General features: G+C 35.6%; 1 protein-coding gene across 3 annotated transcripts in view; it reads right to left on the bottom strand.

The window, feature by feature from the left end:
• The window catches only part of LOC135587737 (uncharacterized), a 28,077-nt gene extending 16,365 nt beyond the window's left edge, over positions 1 to 11,712 (bottom strand). For 2 of the 3 annotated variants that reach the window (XM_065079467.1, XM_065079465.1), the window contains exons 1-5: positions 11,577 to 11,712; positions 10,946 to 11,014; positions 6,378 to 6,469; positions 6,229 to 6,267; positions 3,877 to 3,930 (exon numbers count right to left, since the gene is read on the bottom strand). In XM_065079467.1, the coding sequence (XP_064935539.1) occupies positions 3,877 to 3,930; positions 6,229 to 6,267; positions 6,378 to 6,469; positions 10,946 to 11,012 (252 nt within the window). In that variant the 5' untranslated portion in view covers positions 11,013 to 11,014; positions 11,577 to 11,712. The other variant, XM_065079466.1, reaches the window with a different exon arrangement.
• Between the last annotated feature and the right edge of the window lie 2,504 nt (positions 11,713 to 14,216).

Genomic DNA, 14,216 nt, shown 5'->3' on the forward strand with positions numbered 1-14,216 from the left:
GATACTTCCTTTGGACTAAAGCAGGTGGGAAAGGCTCAAGAATATCTCGCTGCCACTGTGCAAAGGGCCAAGCTACATCAATCGGAGTCAACTGTACTACTAGTAACCTTTGGATTCGAGCATTGCGTTGGCATATGTCGCAGCATCGGACATACTCCTTGATGTCCTATTTGAGGGTCGGCCAGTGATAGCCTTGTCATAGTATCTTAAATGCCAATGACCTAACACTGATGTGCTCTTCATAGGTTCCCCCATGGACCTCAGACACTATTTAAGCTACTTCAGCAAAGATGAAGATAACGCAAAAACGATTGAGACAAGGATCGTTTGTAAAGCACTTCATCCAAAATATAGTACCACGCCTATTGTTGGCGTATTCTCCTAGCTTCCATTGGGTCTCTCGAGAGAGTTTCGATTTATAAGGTACTTCAAAATGTTCCTCATACATATTATTTCTGTGGATGTAGTCACTACTTAATCCTTGTGAATGCTTCTATGAGCCAATATTTTGATGACGATCCCTCTTATCGGCAATAGCGAGTCCCCAACAGTGGACCTGAAAAGGGTATTTATTGCTACATTATCTACTCTAGGGATTTGCTTTATGTGAAATGTCAGGATGTCAACTATTATCTGTTTTGCCTTTGCTAGATACGAGACCATGGTTGGATCACAAGCCTTGTAGGTACCAATGACCTGATTAACGACCAATTGGGAATCACTATAAACCCTTAGATTTTGTATTCTCATACCCTTACCGATCTAAACTCCCATTAGTAAAGCCTCATATTCAGCTTCATTATTAGTGACCTTGAAATCAAAACGAAATGCATGTTTGTAAATTACTCCTTGTATGTTTTACAAAACAAGACCAGCCCCCCATTTGTTGAGGCTATTGATTCATCAACATGAAGAGTCCAATATCTGGCCTCTCCAGGTGCTTCCTCATAAAGGGCCATCTCTGCTACGAAGTCGACAAGGGCTTGAGCTTTGATAGCATCAGGTTTAGAAAGAATTTGGCGCATTGACTAGTCAATCATGACGATAATGTGATAGGCTTGGAAATATGAACAAATCTTCCTTGTCGTAAAACCCAATCCATAGGTCAACTTTTCAAAATTAAAATATCGAGTTTCCACATCTTGAAGTACATGGCTGGTGTAGTAGATTGGTTTTTGAATCTGGACTTCTTTGTGAATTAATATCATACTGACCAATGTTGGTGTTATAAACAGATAAAGATAAAAGTCTTCTCCTGGGAGTGGACAGGAAAGCTGGGGCGAAGCTGCTAGATAACACTTGAGCTGATCAAAAGCCCCTTGATATTGCTCTGTCCACCGAAAATCTTTTGGGCGCTGTAGAAACATAGAAATGGGTAAGCATCGATCACTTGTTCAGGATAAGAACCGATTTAGCAAAACCATTTGGCTTATCAGTCGCTGCACCTCCTTAATCGAATCTGGAGGTTTCATATTGATAATGGCCTAAACCTTTCTGGGTTGGCATATATTCCCCGTTGATGGGTGATAAAGTATTTTTACGAACTGATGCTAAGTGCACATTTTGCTGGGTTTAACCCTATACTGAATTTTTTGATAGTAGAAAATGCTTCTCCTAGTACGATCAAATATGTGTCAGCACTACGACTCTTTACCAATATATCATCTACATATACCTCCATGTTCTGCTCGATTTGATGCTGGAACATCTTGTTGACCATCCTCTAGTATGTTGCACCAGCATTCTTAAGTTTGAATGACATATTCTTCTAGCAATATAAGCCCATATTCTTCTGAACAGCAATATAAGCCCTTAAGTCTAAATGACATATTCTTCTAGCAATATAAGCCCTCATCTACATATACAGTGCTCTTTATCTTCTTGTGCCATTTGTATTTGATTGTATCTAGAAAACGAGTCTATAAAGGTCAGTAGTTCATGGCCGGAGGTCGCATCCACCAATTGATCAATCTGAGAGAAGGAAGTTGTCCTTTCGACAAGCCTTGTTGAGGTCTATGTAATCAAACACACATTCTCCATTTCTCATTGCTTTTCTTGACTAGGATTACATTAGCGAGCCATCTTGGATAGTGTATCTCATGGATAAAGTTGGTGCACAAGAGTTTATCAACTCCATCTGCAACCGTTGACTGTCGTTTGAGAGCAAATCTCCGAGGTTTTTGTCAGATTGCCCTGCACTCAGTATTGATGTTGAGCCGATATTGAGCTAAGCCTCAATTAATTCTGGGCATATCACTGGGCAACCATGCAAACACTTCTGAATTAAGGCGCAAGAAGTTGACTAGCTCTTCCTTCCTCTTCAGGGTCAATGCCGACCCTATCTTGATTGTGTGATCCGACCTTTCAAGGTTCAACAGGATTTCCACCAAAGGTTCTCCAACCTCAGGATGCGAATTGACAAGCAAGGGTTCTCACAGATAGTGTACAACGGGATAGTGAACCAACCAAACTATACTTCCCAACCAGTAATTCATTGTGTTCTTCAGCTTGGGAAGTGGGGGGCATGTGTTAAGGTTAGAGAGTGATGTGGTTGACCCATTAGCTCTTCACGCCATAATTGTCGCCATCTGCTCAACAAGGGCCTCCTCACCACATGACCAAACTATCGATTGACCCATGGTCAAGTTAAATAGGCGAAATAGCCTGACATCAATCGATGGTAGTTCTAACCGATGGCAGTTCTAACTAATGGCAATTTCAATCAATGTAACAAATGGAGGCAATAGCCTAGGATCAACGAAGGTGGTTATAACCGGTCCTTACTAAACAGACTACGCAACGCTCCCCCCAAGCGTCCACTATAAAAGGGGTCACATAGGATTTCGGACATCTGCTTGGCGAGTTTCACCTTGGGACTAGCTCGAAGAGAGACCAGGTTGGATCCAAGTTAGCTTCTAGCTTGGACAGCCGAAATCTATTCTAACAACAATAAATGAAGATTATCTATGACATTGTGTTTATTGCATCAGATGTTAAAAAGATTATTTGGTTGGTACATAACTAAGACTTTCTTAGGCTACTTATTTTCTTTTTGTCTTTGGGTAAGAACTCACAATTACATCAAGACTTTAACTAACACCACAAACTTGGTTTCTTGTTCTTGTTTTGATAAAACTGCTAAGATTTTGTAGTCTAAGCAACATGAATGATGACAATGACACATTCAACTAATTAAGATTGGCTACATGGATCTTTACCATCATTGAGCTTTCTTAAGAGCAATATCACTTATCAAAATAAGGGTCATTATCTATTATATTATTGTTTGTAATAAAAATTAGCATTTGAACTTCTAAACCTGCACTGATCTAGAACAGTGCAATATTACTTATTTATTTCTATATCTATTTTGTATAAATTAGTATGGCAATGGGATGAGTCGCATGCAATGGCCTTCTAGTTGACCTTTCGTCTTGGAACATAAGGGTGGGAATTCCTTCTGTCGCCTCCAGATGACCACTTAGCATCACCATAAATTCAGCGAAATTCCATGTTAGTAAGAAATGAAAATATCTTATACTTCTTGTCAGCTACCTAATGCAATCTTCTTTTTCCAGGCATGGGGCTAACAGTATAAAGAAAAATAAAATCAACAATAAGCATGCACAGATTGTGGCATTGCCTTCATTCAAAATAGTCTATAATATCTAAAAAACCAAGGAAGATTTATTATTGTGGCATTGCCTGCTACTTCTCAAGATATTACTATTCACCAACATGTTAAACTACTTAAATCTGCATGTTCCACAACATGATTTCTTACAAAAGAACTGGTAGGCTATGCACCTGAACAGAATACATCATAACCACAGAAGTCTAGTTACAATGAAGCATATAAAATATCTTTGAACATACCACTTGAGATCGATGCTCCACATCCTTGCAGAATCGAACAACCAAATCAGCATCCTATTTATTGCAAATGGACAGCATTAAATTTCTTAATACACAATTCAGACATTGCAAGTTATTTGATGCCCATATTAAGCTTTTGGTATTACATCATTAAACCATATACAAGCAGAAAATTTCTAACATGAAGCAGGGATGGGTAGTATGATAAATAATACATAATAACACAAGAGACACAGAAAAGAAAATAAGCTAAATCTTTACTTGTTGCAGCCCTATCCTTGGGGAAACTGATGTTCCACGACAGATGCTTCACTGAAGCTTTGAATGAGAGATGTTTTCAAAATCAATTAAGATCAACCCTAAGTAAAAATTAGAAAATGTGAAACTTATGTGAAACCAGCCTTCCTTTTGAGATGGTCTGAACCCATTAATCATATACAGATTTCCTTAAACATCAAACTTGCAAACAGAAGCTTTATTTGCATCTTGCTACTTAAATTCATAGAATTTATTTAAGAAGAAATGAGAACCTTAGTCCTTCAGAAAAAAAAAGGCCCTGTAACATTTTGCCAACACTTTTCCCTTAAGACCAAAATGTCCAAAACACATCTCCAACCATGTGTTACTTTTGCCAAAATATAACAAATTAGCAACTTGCTTCAAGAAAGTCATTACAAAAATGAACAATTGATCAAATGGAATTCAGCCACAATTTCAATTTGATTTTCAATTTTCATCAGCATGCCCCCATGCTAATAACATGCAGCACCACAAGGCATGGTTATGTGCCTGACAGAACAAATCAATATCTCATACAAAGTTGTTTCAGGCACTATCAGCACAACATGGTCGGTCCATGATGGACCATGTGCTTATATCATGGTGTTGCTGTATAGTATGGGCAAAACTCATCAAGACTCAAAACTCTAAATCATTATGGTGATACAGACAAACTAGTCTCCTGAAATGTGCAATTTTGATGATCATATAATAGATGATACACTAGCTAAGGGGTTTATTAAAAGCTAATCAAAGATTTTGAAAGTGTATAACAAAAAAAGTAAAATGATATGATAACAAAAATATAAACCTGCACATTTATACATATCAGCATGCGCACCATGTGAGAGTGCACACACACAATCATAGATGCAGATGTAAAAGAGAGATTTAATTACCAATGACATTCTTATTATGTCCTCAAACATCATTCAGCCTTGTTCCTTGACAAGAATTCAACTCTTTAAGTTCTTCTATCATGATACTTCTATAAATTTTAGCCAATGCCATTTAGCATGGAATGTTATAGTTGGGTAGATGCACTTGCACCAAATAGTTCAACTCTAAGCATATGTTGGGAATTTGTGTTAGGAAGCTTGTCTAAGTAACAAAAAGAGGTGCCATAGTATCAGCACATGCTTGTTCCTCAAAGTTCCAAAACAATTAAGCTTTGAAAATTTCCAGTTATCATTGTATCATATAACAGGGTTGCAACTAGTTTTGTGTTTGTTCATAACAAAGCTTCAAAGAGACTACAAGAATACGATCAGATCCTATGTTATCTTCTCCAGTATATCAAAATTTACATCTAGTTATCCATTTCCCCAAATTTTTCATCCAACTACTTGGTTTCCTACTAATAAATTAATTAATTCTTCTCCTATTAAGAACTCACCCTATGCGTTCATCCATGCAAACAACAAAAGATTATGCAACATTCAGTTAAGCCACAGATTGTATTTACAATCTTCAGACTTTAGCACTTTAAGAAAATTCCAAACACTGAGCACAAATAATCAGAATTCTTAAGGTTCGAACCTTAAGAAAGTTGACTAAAATAAGTTTTAATACATCTAGAAATTTAAGCAAAAAAGACAAACAAAAAAGGAATAAAAGGGGTTCAATACACTGCCACAACCTCAGATTCCAAGTTGCATGAAAGCATTTTAACAACTAAATTGCAATTCCATTAATCATGCTATATAATACCTCCTATGTATTCAAGACACTCCAAAACATATTAAAAGACTCAAAAGCCTCTATACTACTGATGCCCATACTAACGAGCAGTCTTCTTCCTCAAACAACAAAACTACCTCTTGAAATTCTGTCACCCCAAGGATTTCAAAAGCGAAACAGAATAATATATTATCATCATTAGGCATCATAGCAATAACACAACCAATATTAAGACTTTTCTTGATTCATAAGAAACCTAAACTATATGAAGCACCAAATATATAAGGTTATAAGATACTAGTCAGAGAGGTTTTATTTAAAGCCTTCATTCAATGGTCCTCAAACACGGATAGAAAAACATCTTCAAAAAGATTTTGCAGATAAATTTGTTACCTTTCCATCAAATTCAAAAGGATGGCCAATCCAGTCAGTCTGAGTAGAAGCTCAGAGAAGACAATCCATAAAAAAATTCCAGATGATGTTGCTTTAAACATGCGGACATGCATCAGTTGATTCTGACTAGAAATGAGAATAAAGGATACAAAATCAACGAGGCGACTGGTATTATCCAGGGCATAACAACTAGAGCCCGGTACCACAACAGATACGGCGGCAATAAAATACATGAAGAATGCTGTTAAAAGGGTAACACGGCGTTAGAAATGGCAAAATAAGCAAATAAGAAGATTACATCCACAGGCTTGATGTAAAAGTTAAACGACAAAAAAAGCATTAAGCTCCAATCATCTTCCCAATATAGTTATTTTCCATGTGGATCAAGAAGGTAGACAACTACTTAGCCATATAAACTCAAATTTATGAAGCAATATACATGTGAACTCTGTGTAAACTTATATGTGTCTAATTTTTTGGTCCTTGACACCAGAAAGTAAAGCTTTGAATATCACTAATATGAAGAAGAGATGCACAATAAATCAGCAAGTATCTTCTAGTGTTATCAAAAGGTGCTTGGGCAAGGTGAGGCGAAACCCAAGCACCTCAGAACACCTCAGAGTGAGGCATTTCAATGAAGCGCCACTCGAGCTCACACCTAGGCCAAATCGAGTCGACTTCAAGCTCGGATTGACTGGGTGAGTAAGTTGGTTCAATCAAACCAACTAATGTCACCTACCATAACACCCCATTGCTAAAAAATAGTTATTAAAAAGCATTGCTTAACAGTTAGCAGTTAGCAATTAGCACCATGGTTCGCCTTACCAATCCATACCGGTGTATCAACCATCTATCGGTATGGTACATACCGAGCTATATCGAGTCGTACTGAGTATACTGACATATGGTACATAGAGACGTATCAATATATCGCCCATATCGATCCTCTTTGGATCGATACGTACCACCTGTACCGAGCGATATGCTACGGTACGATGAACCTTAGTTAGCACTCACCTCAAATTTCACCCTTTTTGAAAATACTGCTTTAAACATAACAATATACTCTAGGTAGGAACATCACATTGATATTTTCTCTTATTTCTAGCAAAATAGCATCCTGGTAGAATTTTCTATTATCTTGTTCGATGGAAATTAATTTAAGACCTTATTAGGACAAACAACAACCTAGAATTGTAGGCTTGCAGCATACCACATCATATGTTGTTATTAACATATTTCTTAATATATGTTGCCTTCGATGTTTGATCCTTTTTATATTTTAGGAATAATGACAAGTGTCCAGAGTAATTCAAAAGATTCATCGCCAAAAAACTCAAGAAAGGATCCTATTTGGAAATACAACTACCCAAAGGATGTTAAAGATCTTAATGTTGTGACATTTTTTACGGGAAGACTACTGGAGGTGGTCTTTTCTGTGCAAAGCAACATTAAGTAAGAAACTTTAAAAATGTATCATCATGCAAAAAGTGTCCACAAGTGTCCATCTGATGTAAAAGAAAAGTTGCTGACTTATATAAATAAGATAAAGATACAAAGGAATGAAACTCACGGAATTTTACCCAAGGATGATATTCAATATATTAGAGATGATGAAGAAGAGAAAGATCATTCAGAACGTGTAAGATGCTAACGAGAAAAAAATGTCTAACAGAAAAGGAAAAGAAGTTGTGATTGTTAAGAAGGCTAAAAAGGGGCTAATGGACTTGAATATGTATCAAGAATCATATAAGCAACAAGGTAAAAAAGAAGTAAAATTAAGACAAACAAATATAAACAATGCTTATGATAAGGAAATAAGGGCAAGAGCGATTCAACACATTGCTCGCTTAGGTTGGAATTCCCATTAATGCTTGTCATTTAGATAATTTTATAGAGGTGATTGAAGCTATTAGAAGATATGGTTCTAAATTAAGAACTTTAAGTTATCATAAGTTGAGAGTTTCATTACTAAAAAAAGAGTTAGAACACACAAATGATTTATTGAAGAGCCACAAAGAAACATAGGTAAAGCATGGTTGCTTTATTATCACAAATGGTTGGACCAACAGGAGACAATGGAGTATCATTAATTTGATGATCAACTGTTCTTTGGGAACCATGGTTGTGAAGTTAATAGATACATCTTTTATGAAATCTGGAGAAAATATATTTGAGTTGCTTAACAAGTTTGTAGAAAAAATTGGTGAACAAAATGTTGTCCAAGTTATAACCGACAATTTGGTAAGATTTATCTTTTGAGTATTTTAAACTTCTAACTACTCTCTGTCTCTAATTTTTCCAATTTAAATGGAAGAGCTACGTGACTCTTAGGTCTTTTCAATTTTAATATCCTCTTTCTTAGGTATATTATTTCAAGCATAAAGACAACACTTGTATTAGACTCCATGTGTTGCATAATACATTGAACTAATATTGAAGGATATTGGAAAGATTCCTAGCATCAAGAAGACCGTCTAAAGCACAATCTTTATCATTGAAATTCTATATACTCATAGTTAGGCTTTGAATATGATAAAATTCACAAACAACAAGGAATTGGTGAGATATGGTGTCATGTAATTTGCTATTTCATTTCTGACATTACAAAGTTTGCACCATTAAAAGCATAACCTAAGAAACATGTTTAGCTCGGAGAAATAGGTGATAAGAAAATGGGCAAAAGATGTGAAAGGCAAGAGGACTAGTGATGTCATCTTAATGTCGCCCTTTTGGAATCGTATAGTCTATACATTAAAATAATAGACCCTCTTGTTCGAGTTCTTTAGCTATCTAATAATGAAAAGAAGCCTGCAATATATTTATGAGGCTATAGATAGAGCCAAGGAAATGATGCAAAAGTCTTTTGGTAGAAATAAAGATTAGTACAATAATATATTTACAATCATTGATTAAAGATAGGAATGTCAACTTCATCATCCACTACATATAGCAGGACATTATTTAAACCCATAATTGTTTTATTAGAAATCCTCCATTGAGCTTGAGGCAAAAGTTGTATTCGGGTTATATCAGTGCATTGCAAGATTAATTCTAAGCATTAAGGTTCACGATAAGATTGGGCATGAATTATCTTTATATAAGAATGTCAAGGGTCTTTTTGAAATTCTTATGGCAATTTGATTCAAGGATAGCTAAATCCCTAAGTATTTATAACTTTATATAATTAACATCATATAAATGCATATAGTATGTTATTGTTAATAATGAAGTTAAAATTTGCAATTGAATGGTGGGACTTATTTGGAAATTTTATCCACAGCTTGCAGCAATTAGTTATCAAAATTCCGAATCTAACTTGTAGTGCTATAGGTTGTGAACGAAATTGAAGTGTCATTAAGAATGTAAGTATATAAGAATATTTTCATTTCAACTAATTTATTTTTTTTAGATGGATTTATTAATATATCTTTAATCTATATGACATGACAAATTCATACAAAGAGAAGAAATTGGTTGAAGCATCAACGATTACATAATCTGATTTATGTAAAGTATAATCAAGCACTGAAAGCTCATTATAATTTGTAAAATAGTATTGATCCAATCTTATTACAAGATATTGATGATTCAAATAAGTGGTTGATGGTGAAAATAAGTGTGAATATACAAAATGCCGAAGATGAGCTTGTATTTGATCTAATCTCATTACAATATATTAATGTTTCAAAGGAGATGTGACAAAAGCCTCAAGTGTTGGAGAATTACATACACAAGACAAATAACAAAAGCAAAAAATAAATGCAAAAGTCTCAAGTTCATCACTTGTCATCATTAAAGAGGAGGAAACCTATTTTGCTTAAGATAAATGAGAAGAATATAAATCAATTGAAGAGGAAAAGGAAGATGATGATAAGTTTAAGAACGATAAAGTTGATAATGATGATGACTGAATTTGATGGTAAACTTCACTGTTTTGACATTTTGTTATTAGAAGATGGACAATATAATTTGGTACTTTATATGATCCAAGTTAATATGCTACTATTATTTTTGTGACCATATTTATCAATCATAATATATATTTTTAAATTTTAATATTTGAGAGCCCCTCATTTCGCTCGGGCAGGTGCCTAGACGAGCGCCTAGTACCTCGAGTGTTTTGGGACCTTGGCGCCAAGCACTTTTAATAAGACACTATCTTCACATCACCAAACAGCAACAACGAGCAACACAAAATACAAGCCTCAACTCTTTGTAAAAATAGAATAAAGTTGTTTCAGTATTCATTTAAATTACCGTAACAATACCGGCATATTCCCCTTTAATTACATCAGCCAATTACAGAGAGAAAAAAGCAGTAGTTTTCATTTTTGCCTAGTAATTATTCTATCATTAGATTTTGAACCATATAACAAGAAACAATAAATAGTTAGGGAACGCCAGATATGTGTGTCATCAGTTAACAAACACAGTAAGATACTTCCACCAGTGATATCATGAAATCTTATAAGACTTTGTGTGTTTATCAAATGTAAGGGAGATCAGTTTCTTACTTACGTCGGCCAATTACACCATTTCTACCTAATAGTCACTCTATTGCTAGATTTTGAACCATATGATAAGAAACAATAAATAGTGAGGGCATGCCAAATGAGTGCCATCAGTTACCAAACACAGTAAGATAATTTCACCAGTGATATCTTGTGATCTTGTAAGACTTTTTGTGTTTATTAAATGTAAGGGAGGTATATACCTAGAAAAAAACAAGGAAGCACAGAAGTGTAGGAACAAAAGCTTGGAGAACTTCCACCATGCAACATTCCTGCGAAACCAGAAGTCAGTGATAGCTACAATGAAAGATGACGCTATATGAAACCAATCAAAGCACAAACAAAACCATGACCCACTGCTGTTGTAAATCCCTACAGTGTCTGTTCACCAAGAAGGTATTGTTCATGGAAATCTTTATTTTGATTCCCTGGTCGTTTGTTCTGTAAATTTGTGTAAGGAAACAACATAACCACCACTCATGCACCGCATAGTGACCGATCACAACAGGAATATTTGCTCAACGATAAAAGGCTTTGATTACTTCAATCAGTAAGAAAAACTAATTGATGCTTGTTGAAAGAAATAAACAAGGCGTGTCGATTTCTGAAGGGAGAAAGAAAGAAGGCCGCCACATTGATCTGCAAATGATTCTCGAAATAGAGGTGATATCATCTGTGCTTGATAATTTATGACGTTAAAGGAAAGGGTTAGACGAGGAGATCGATTGACCTGAGCACCTGAGCTCAGGTAGAAAGATCCAAATAAGCGGGTAGCTACACATTGCAAGAAAAGAATCGCGGTGGGCAAATGCGGCAGCGGAGAAAAATGCGTACCTGAAGAACTCGGCGGAAGTGCAAATCGAACGGAATCGAGAGAAAGGGGATCTTGGGATGTAGTTGCGTGGTCTCGTCAGTTCAATTTTGAGTGGTAAAAGAACAGGGAGGATGGGCATGCACAAGGAACGGCAACCCTTACTCGAAAATTTGATGTTTTTACTTAGACAGATTCTTTATAAAAAATCTCATATTTTAATTTGAATATTTTACCTAAACAATATCTAGGCTTTTTTAGAATTTTACTAAATCACTCCTCGTAATCCGTTTTTTTACTTTATGGGCTTTTTTTACCCAAATCTCTTACCCTCTACCAACGGCCTCGTAATCTCTTACCAAAATTTCCTCGGGCAGCGTAATCAAATCTTCTAATTAGTAATTAGTTTTTATTTTATTACTTACTGACTTAAAATGTATTAATTTTATTTCTTTGATTATCATTATAAATTAGGAAATAACTATTAAGCATTTCAAATAAAGTTATATCATATTTGTTTAGTATATTAAATGAAAATTTATATCAAATAAATAAAAAAATTAAACAAATTCCTTAAATGTTAAAATTTTTATTGTTAGATTAAAATATATTAACTGATTTTTTTTATATTCTTTGATCAGTTTAGAATTTTATTGTTTGATTAGACTATATTAAAATTATTCATGTTATATATATTATATATTGAATGTATGATTTCTAATCCTTATTTAATTAATTATATTTATTTTTTAATTAAAATTTATCTTTTAATTTTATATTTTAATATGTTATTATTTTTTAATATATTATTATTAATGAATATATGTTGTCATAATTTGATATTGATTAAATTAGATAGAAATTAGGTTGAAATGACCCGTATGCCAAGCCCAACCCATAGGTCAAGCCACAAGTAAGCCTACTTAGCAGACCGAGCCCAACTCACCCAACCCGTAGGTCAAATCCTAGCTCACATGCTAACTTAACCCACCCAACATGGGTGATTACGTGTGATGCACATAACCAATCCATGGGTTAAGAGCTAGCCTAGCTTGGTGTTATGCATGCATAGTCATGTGTAGTACACATGACTAGTATACAAGCTGACTCAAACTGGTTGAACCTAGCCCAATATTATATATTTATTAGATTTGAACCCGATTGAACTAAACTAGATTTGATCAATTAGATTGATCATGGTGATTTCGAATTGGTTTTACTTATTCATTAATTTAAATTGAACCTAATCTAGTCCAAATAGTACTTAGTGTAGAGTTGTTCTAAACTAGTTAAATAAGGATTAGAAATCGATTCAGTTGGATTCTGGTTAAACTGAATTCAATTAGATAGATTGAACTAGGGTTCAAGTCAATTGAGGAGATATTATTTGATATTGATGATGTTTGAAATATATGTTTTAAGTATATTATTTCATCCCAATATAGACATGGCCAGTATGAGATGATATTATTTCCCTATCAAAGGCAAATAGGGCTATTCTCTTTGGGGATTAACAAGCCATCGGACGTGACAGCTGGACGGTTCCTCCATCTGCTATTGGGAGAAATATGTTCTCACTCTGGCGGGTGAGAGATACCACTCTATCCACTATTAGGAGTGCGATATGAGTTTGCCTCCATCCGCTGTTAGGAGTATATAAACTCATCCCATAGGATAAAGCCTCTACATCCATTGTTTGTGGAGTGCTCCTTTGTGTATTTAATATATGCTAATAGGATGATTGATTTTCAATCATGTATTTATTTTTAGTTGATTTATATGGGTTCCTACTCAGCGTTGTTGAATTTTTTTGTTATTGATTTTTAGAACAACCTCCTACTTGTTGAATCTCGGATTTTGATGATGAAACTAATTGATAGAGTTTATGATTTGATCTATGTTTTGAGTGACATACGAAGCTTCGATCAGGGAGAGACAATTAAAGCAGGAAGAATCATGTTGGGCCAAAGAAAAATATGTCAGAAGATTGGACGTCGCGCCAAAGGATCGGTCGACGTATCGACATAAAGCTTCGGGCCATGAGTTCGGGCATCGGGCTAAGAAGAGCGGATATTGCGCCAAGGAAATCGGAGTTACGGAGGTCAACTAGCCAATTGGGCAATAGGCCGCAAGAGAGGACGATGCGCCGAAGAATCGGACGAAGCGTCTGTTGGGAAATCATAGGGGGGGCGACATCATATGCGCAGCGGAAGAACAAAAAAACAAAAATCCCCGATTCCCAAAAGGATGTTCATCGTCGTGCGAAGATTGGTGCGCAAAATCCGCAAAAACACAAAAACTGCGTATAGAGATTGTGTTACCTAGGGAGATCGTATATCCCTGTTTCCTTGCAGATCCTTAGGAGAGGGTGAAGGAGGTCAAGCGTCCTCCTCTCTAGCGGTGATCCACACAGCAGGGTTGTGACGACGCTCCTCAAAACTCCAGGCCTACTCTGAGGTGGAGAGGGAGAGGAGAATAGGAAGGGCAAGCAAAGACTCTAGCCTATGAGGCTGTGAATCCCTCCTATTTATAGAGATCCCGTGTCAAAACCCTAATGGGTCCTTTCCCTAGTGGGTATTGGATCTGCATCCAATAAGACAAGGGCTCCGTCGGATATCTCATATTCGAACCTCTACTCATCGCAATGCCTACCATATGTGTGT

The sequence above is a fragment of the Musa acuminata genome, chromosome BXJ1-8 (genome assembly GCF_036884655.1).
Source record: "Musa acuminata AAA Group cultivar baxijiao chromosome BXJ1-8, Cavendish_Baxijiao_AAA, whole genome shotgun sequence".
In the NCBI taxonomy this organism is placed as follows: Eukaryota; Viridiplantae; Streptophyta; class Magnoliopsida; order Zingiberales; family Musaceae; genus Musa; species Musa acuminata.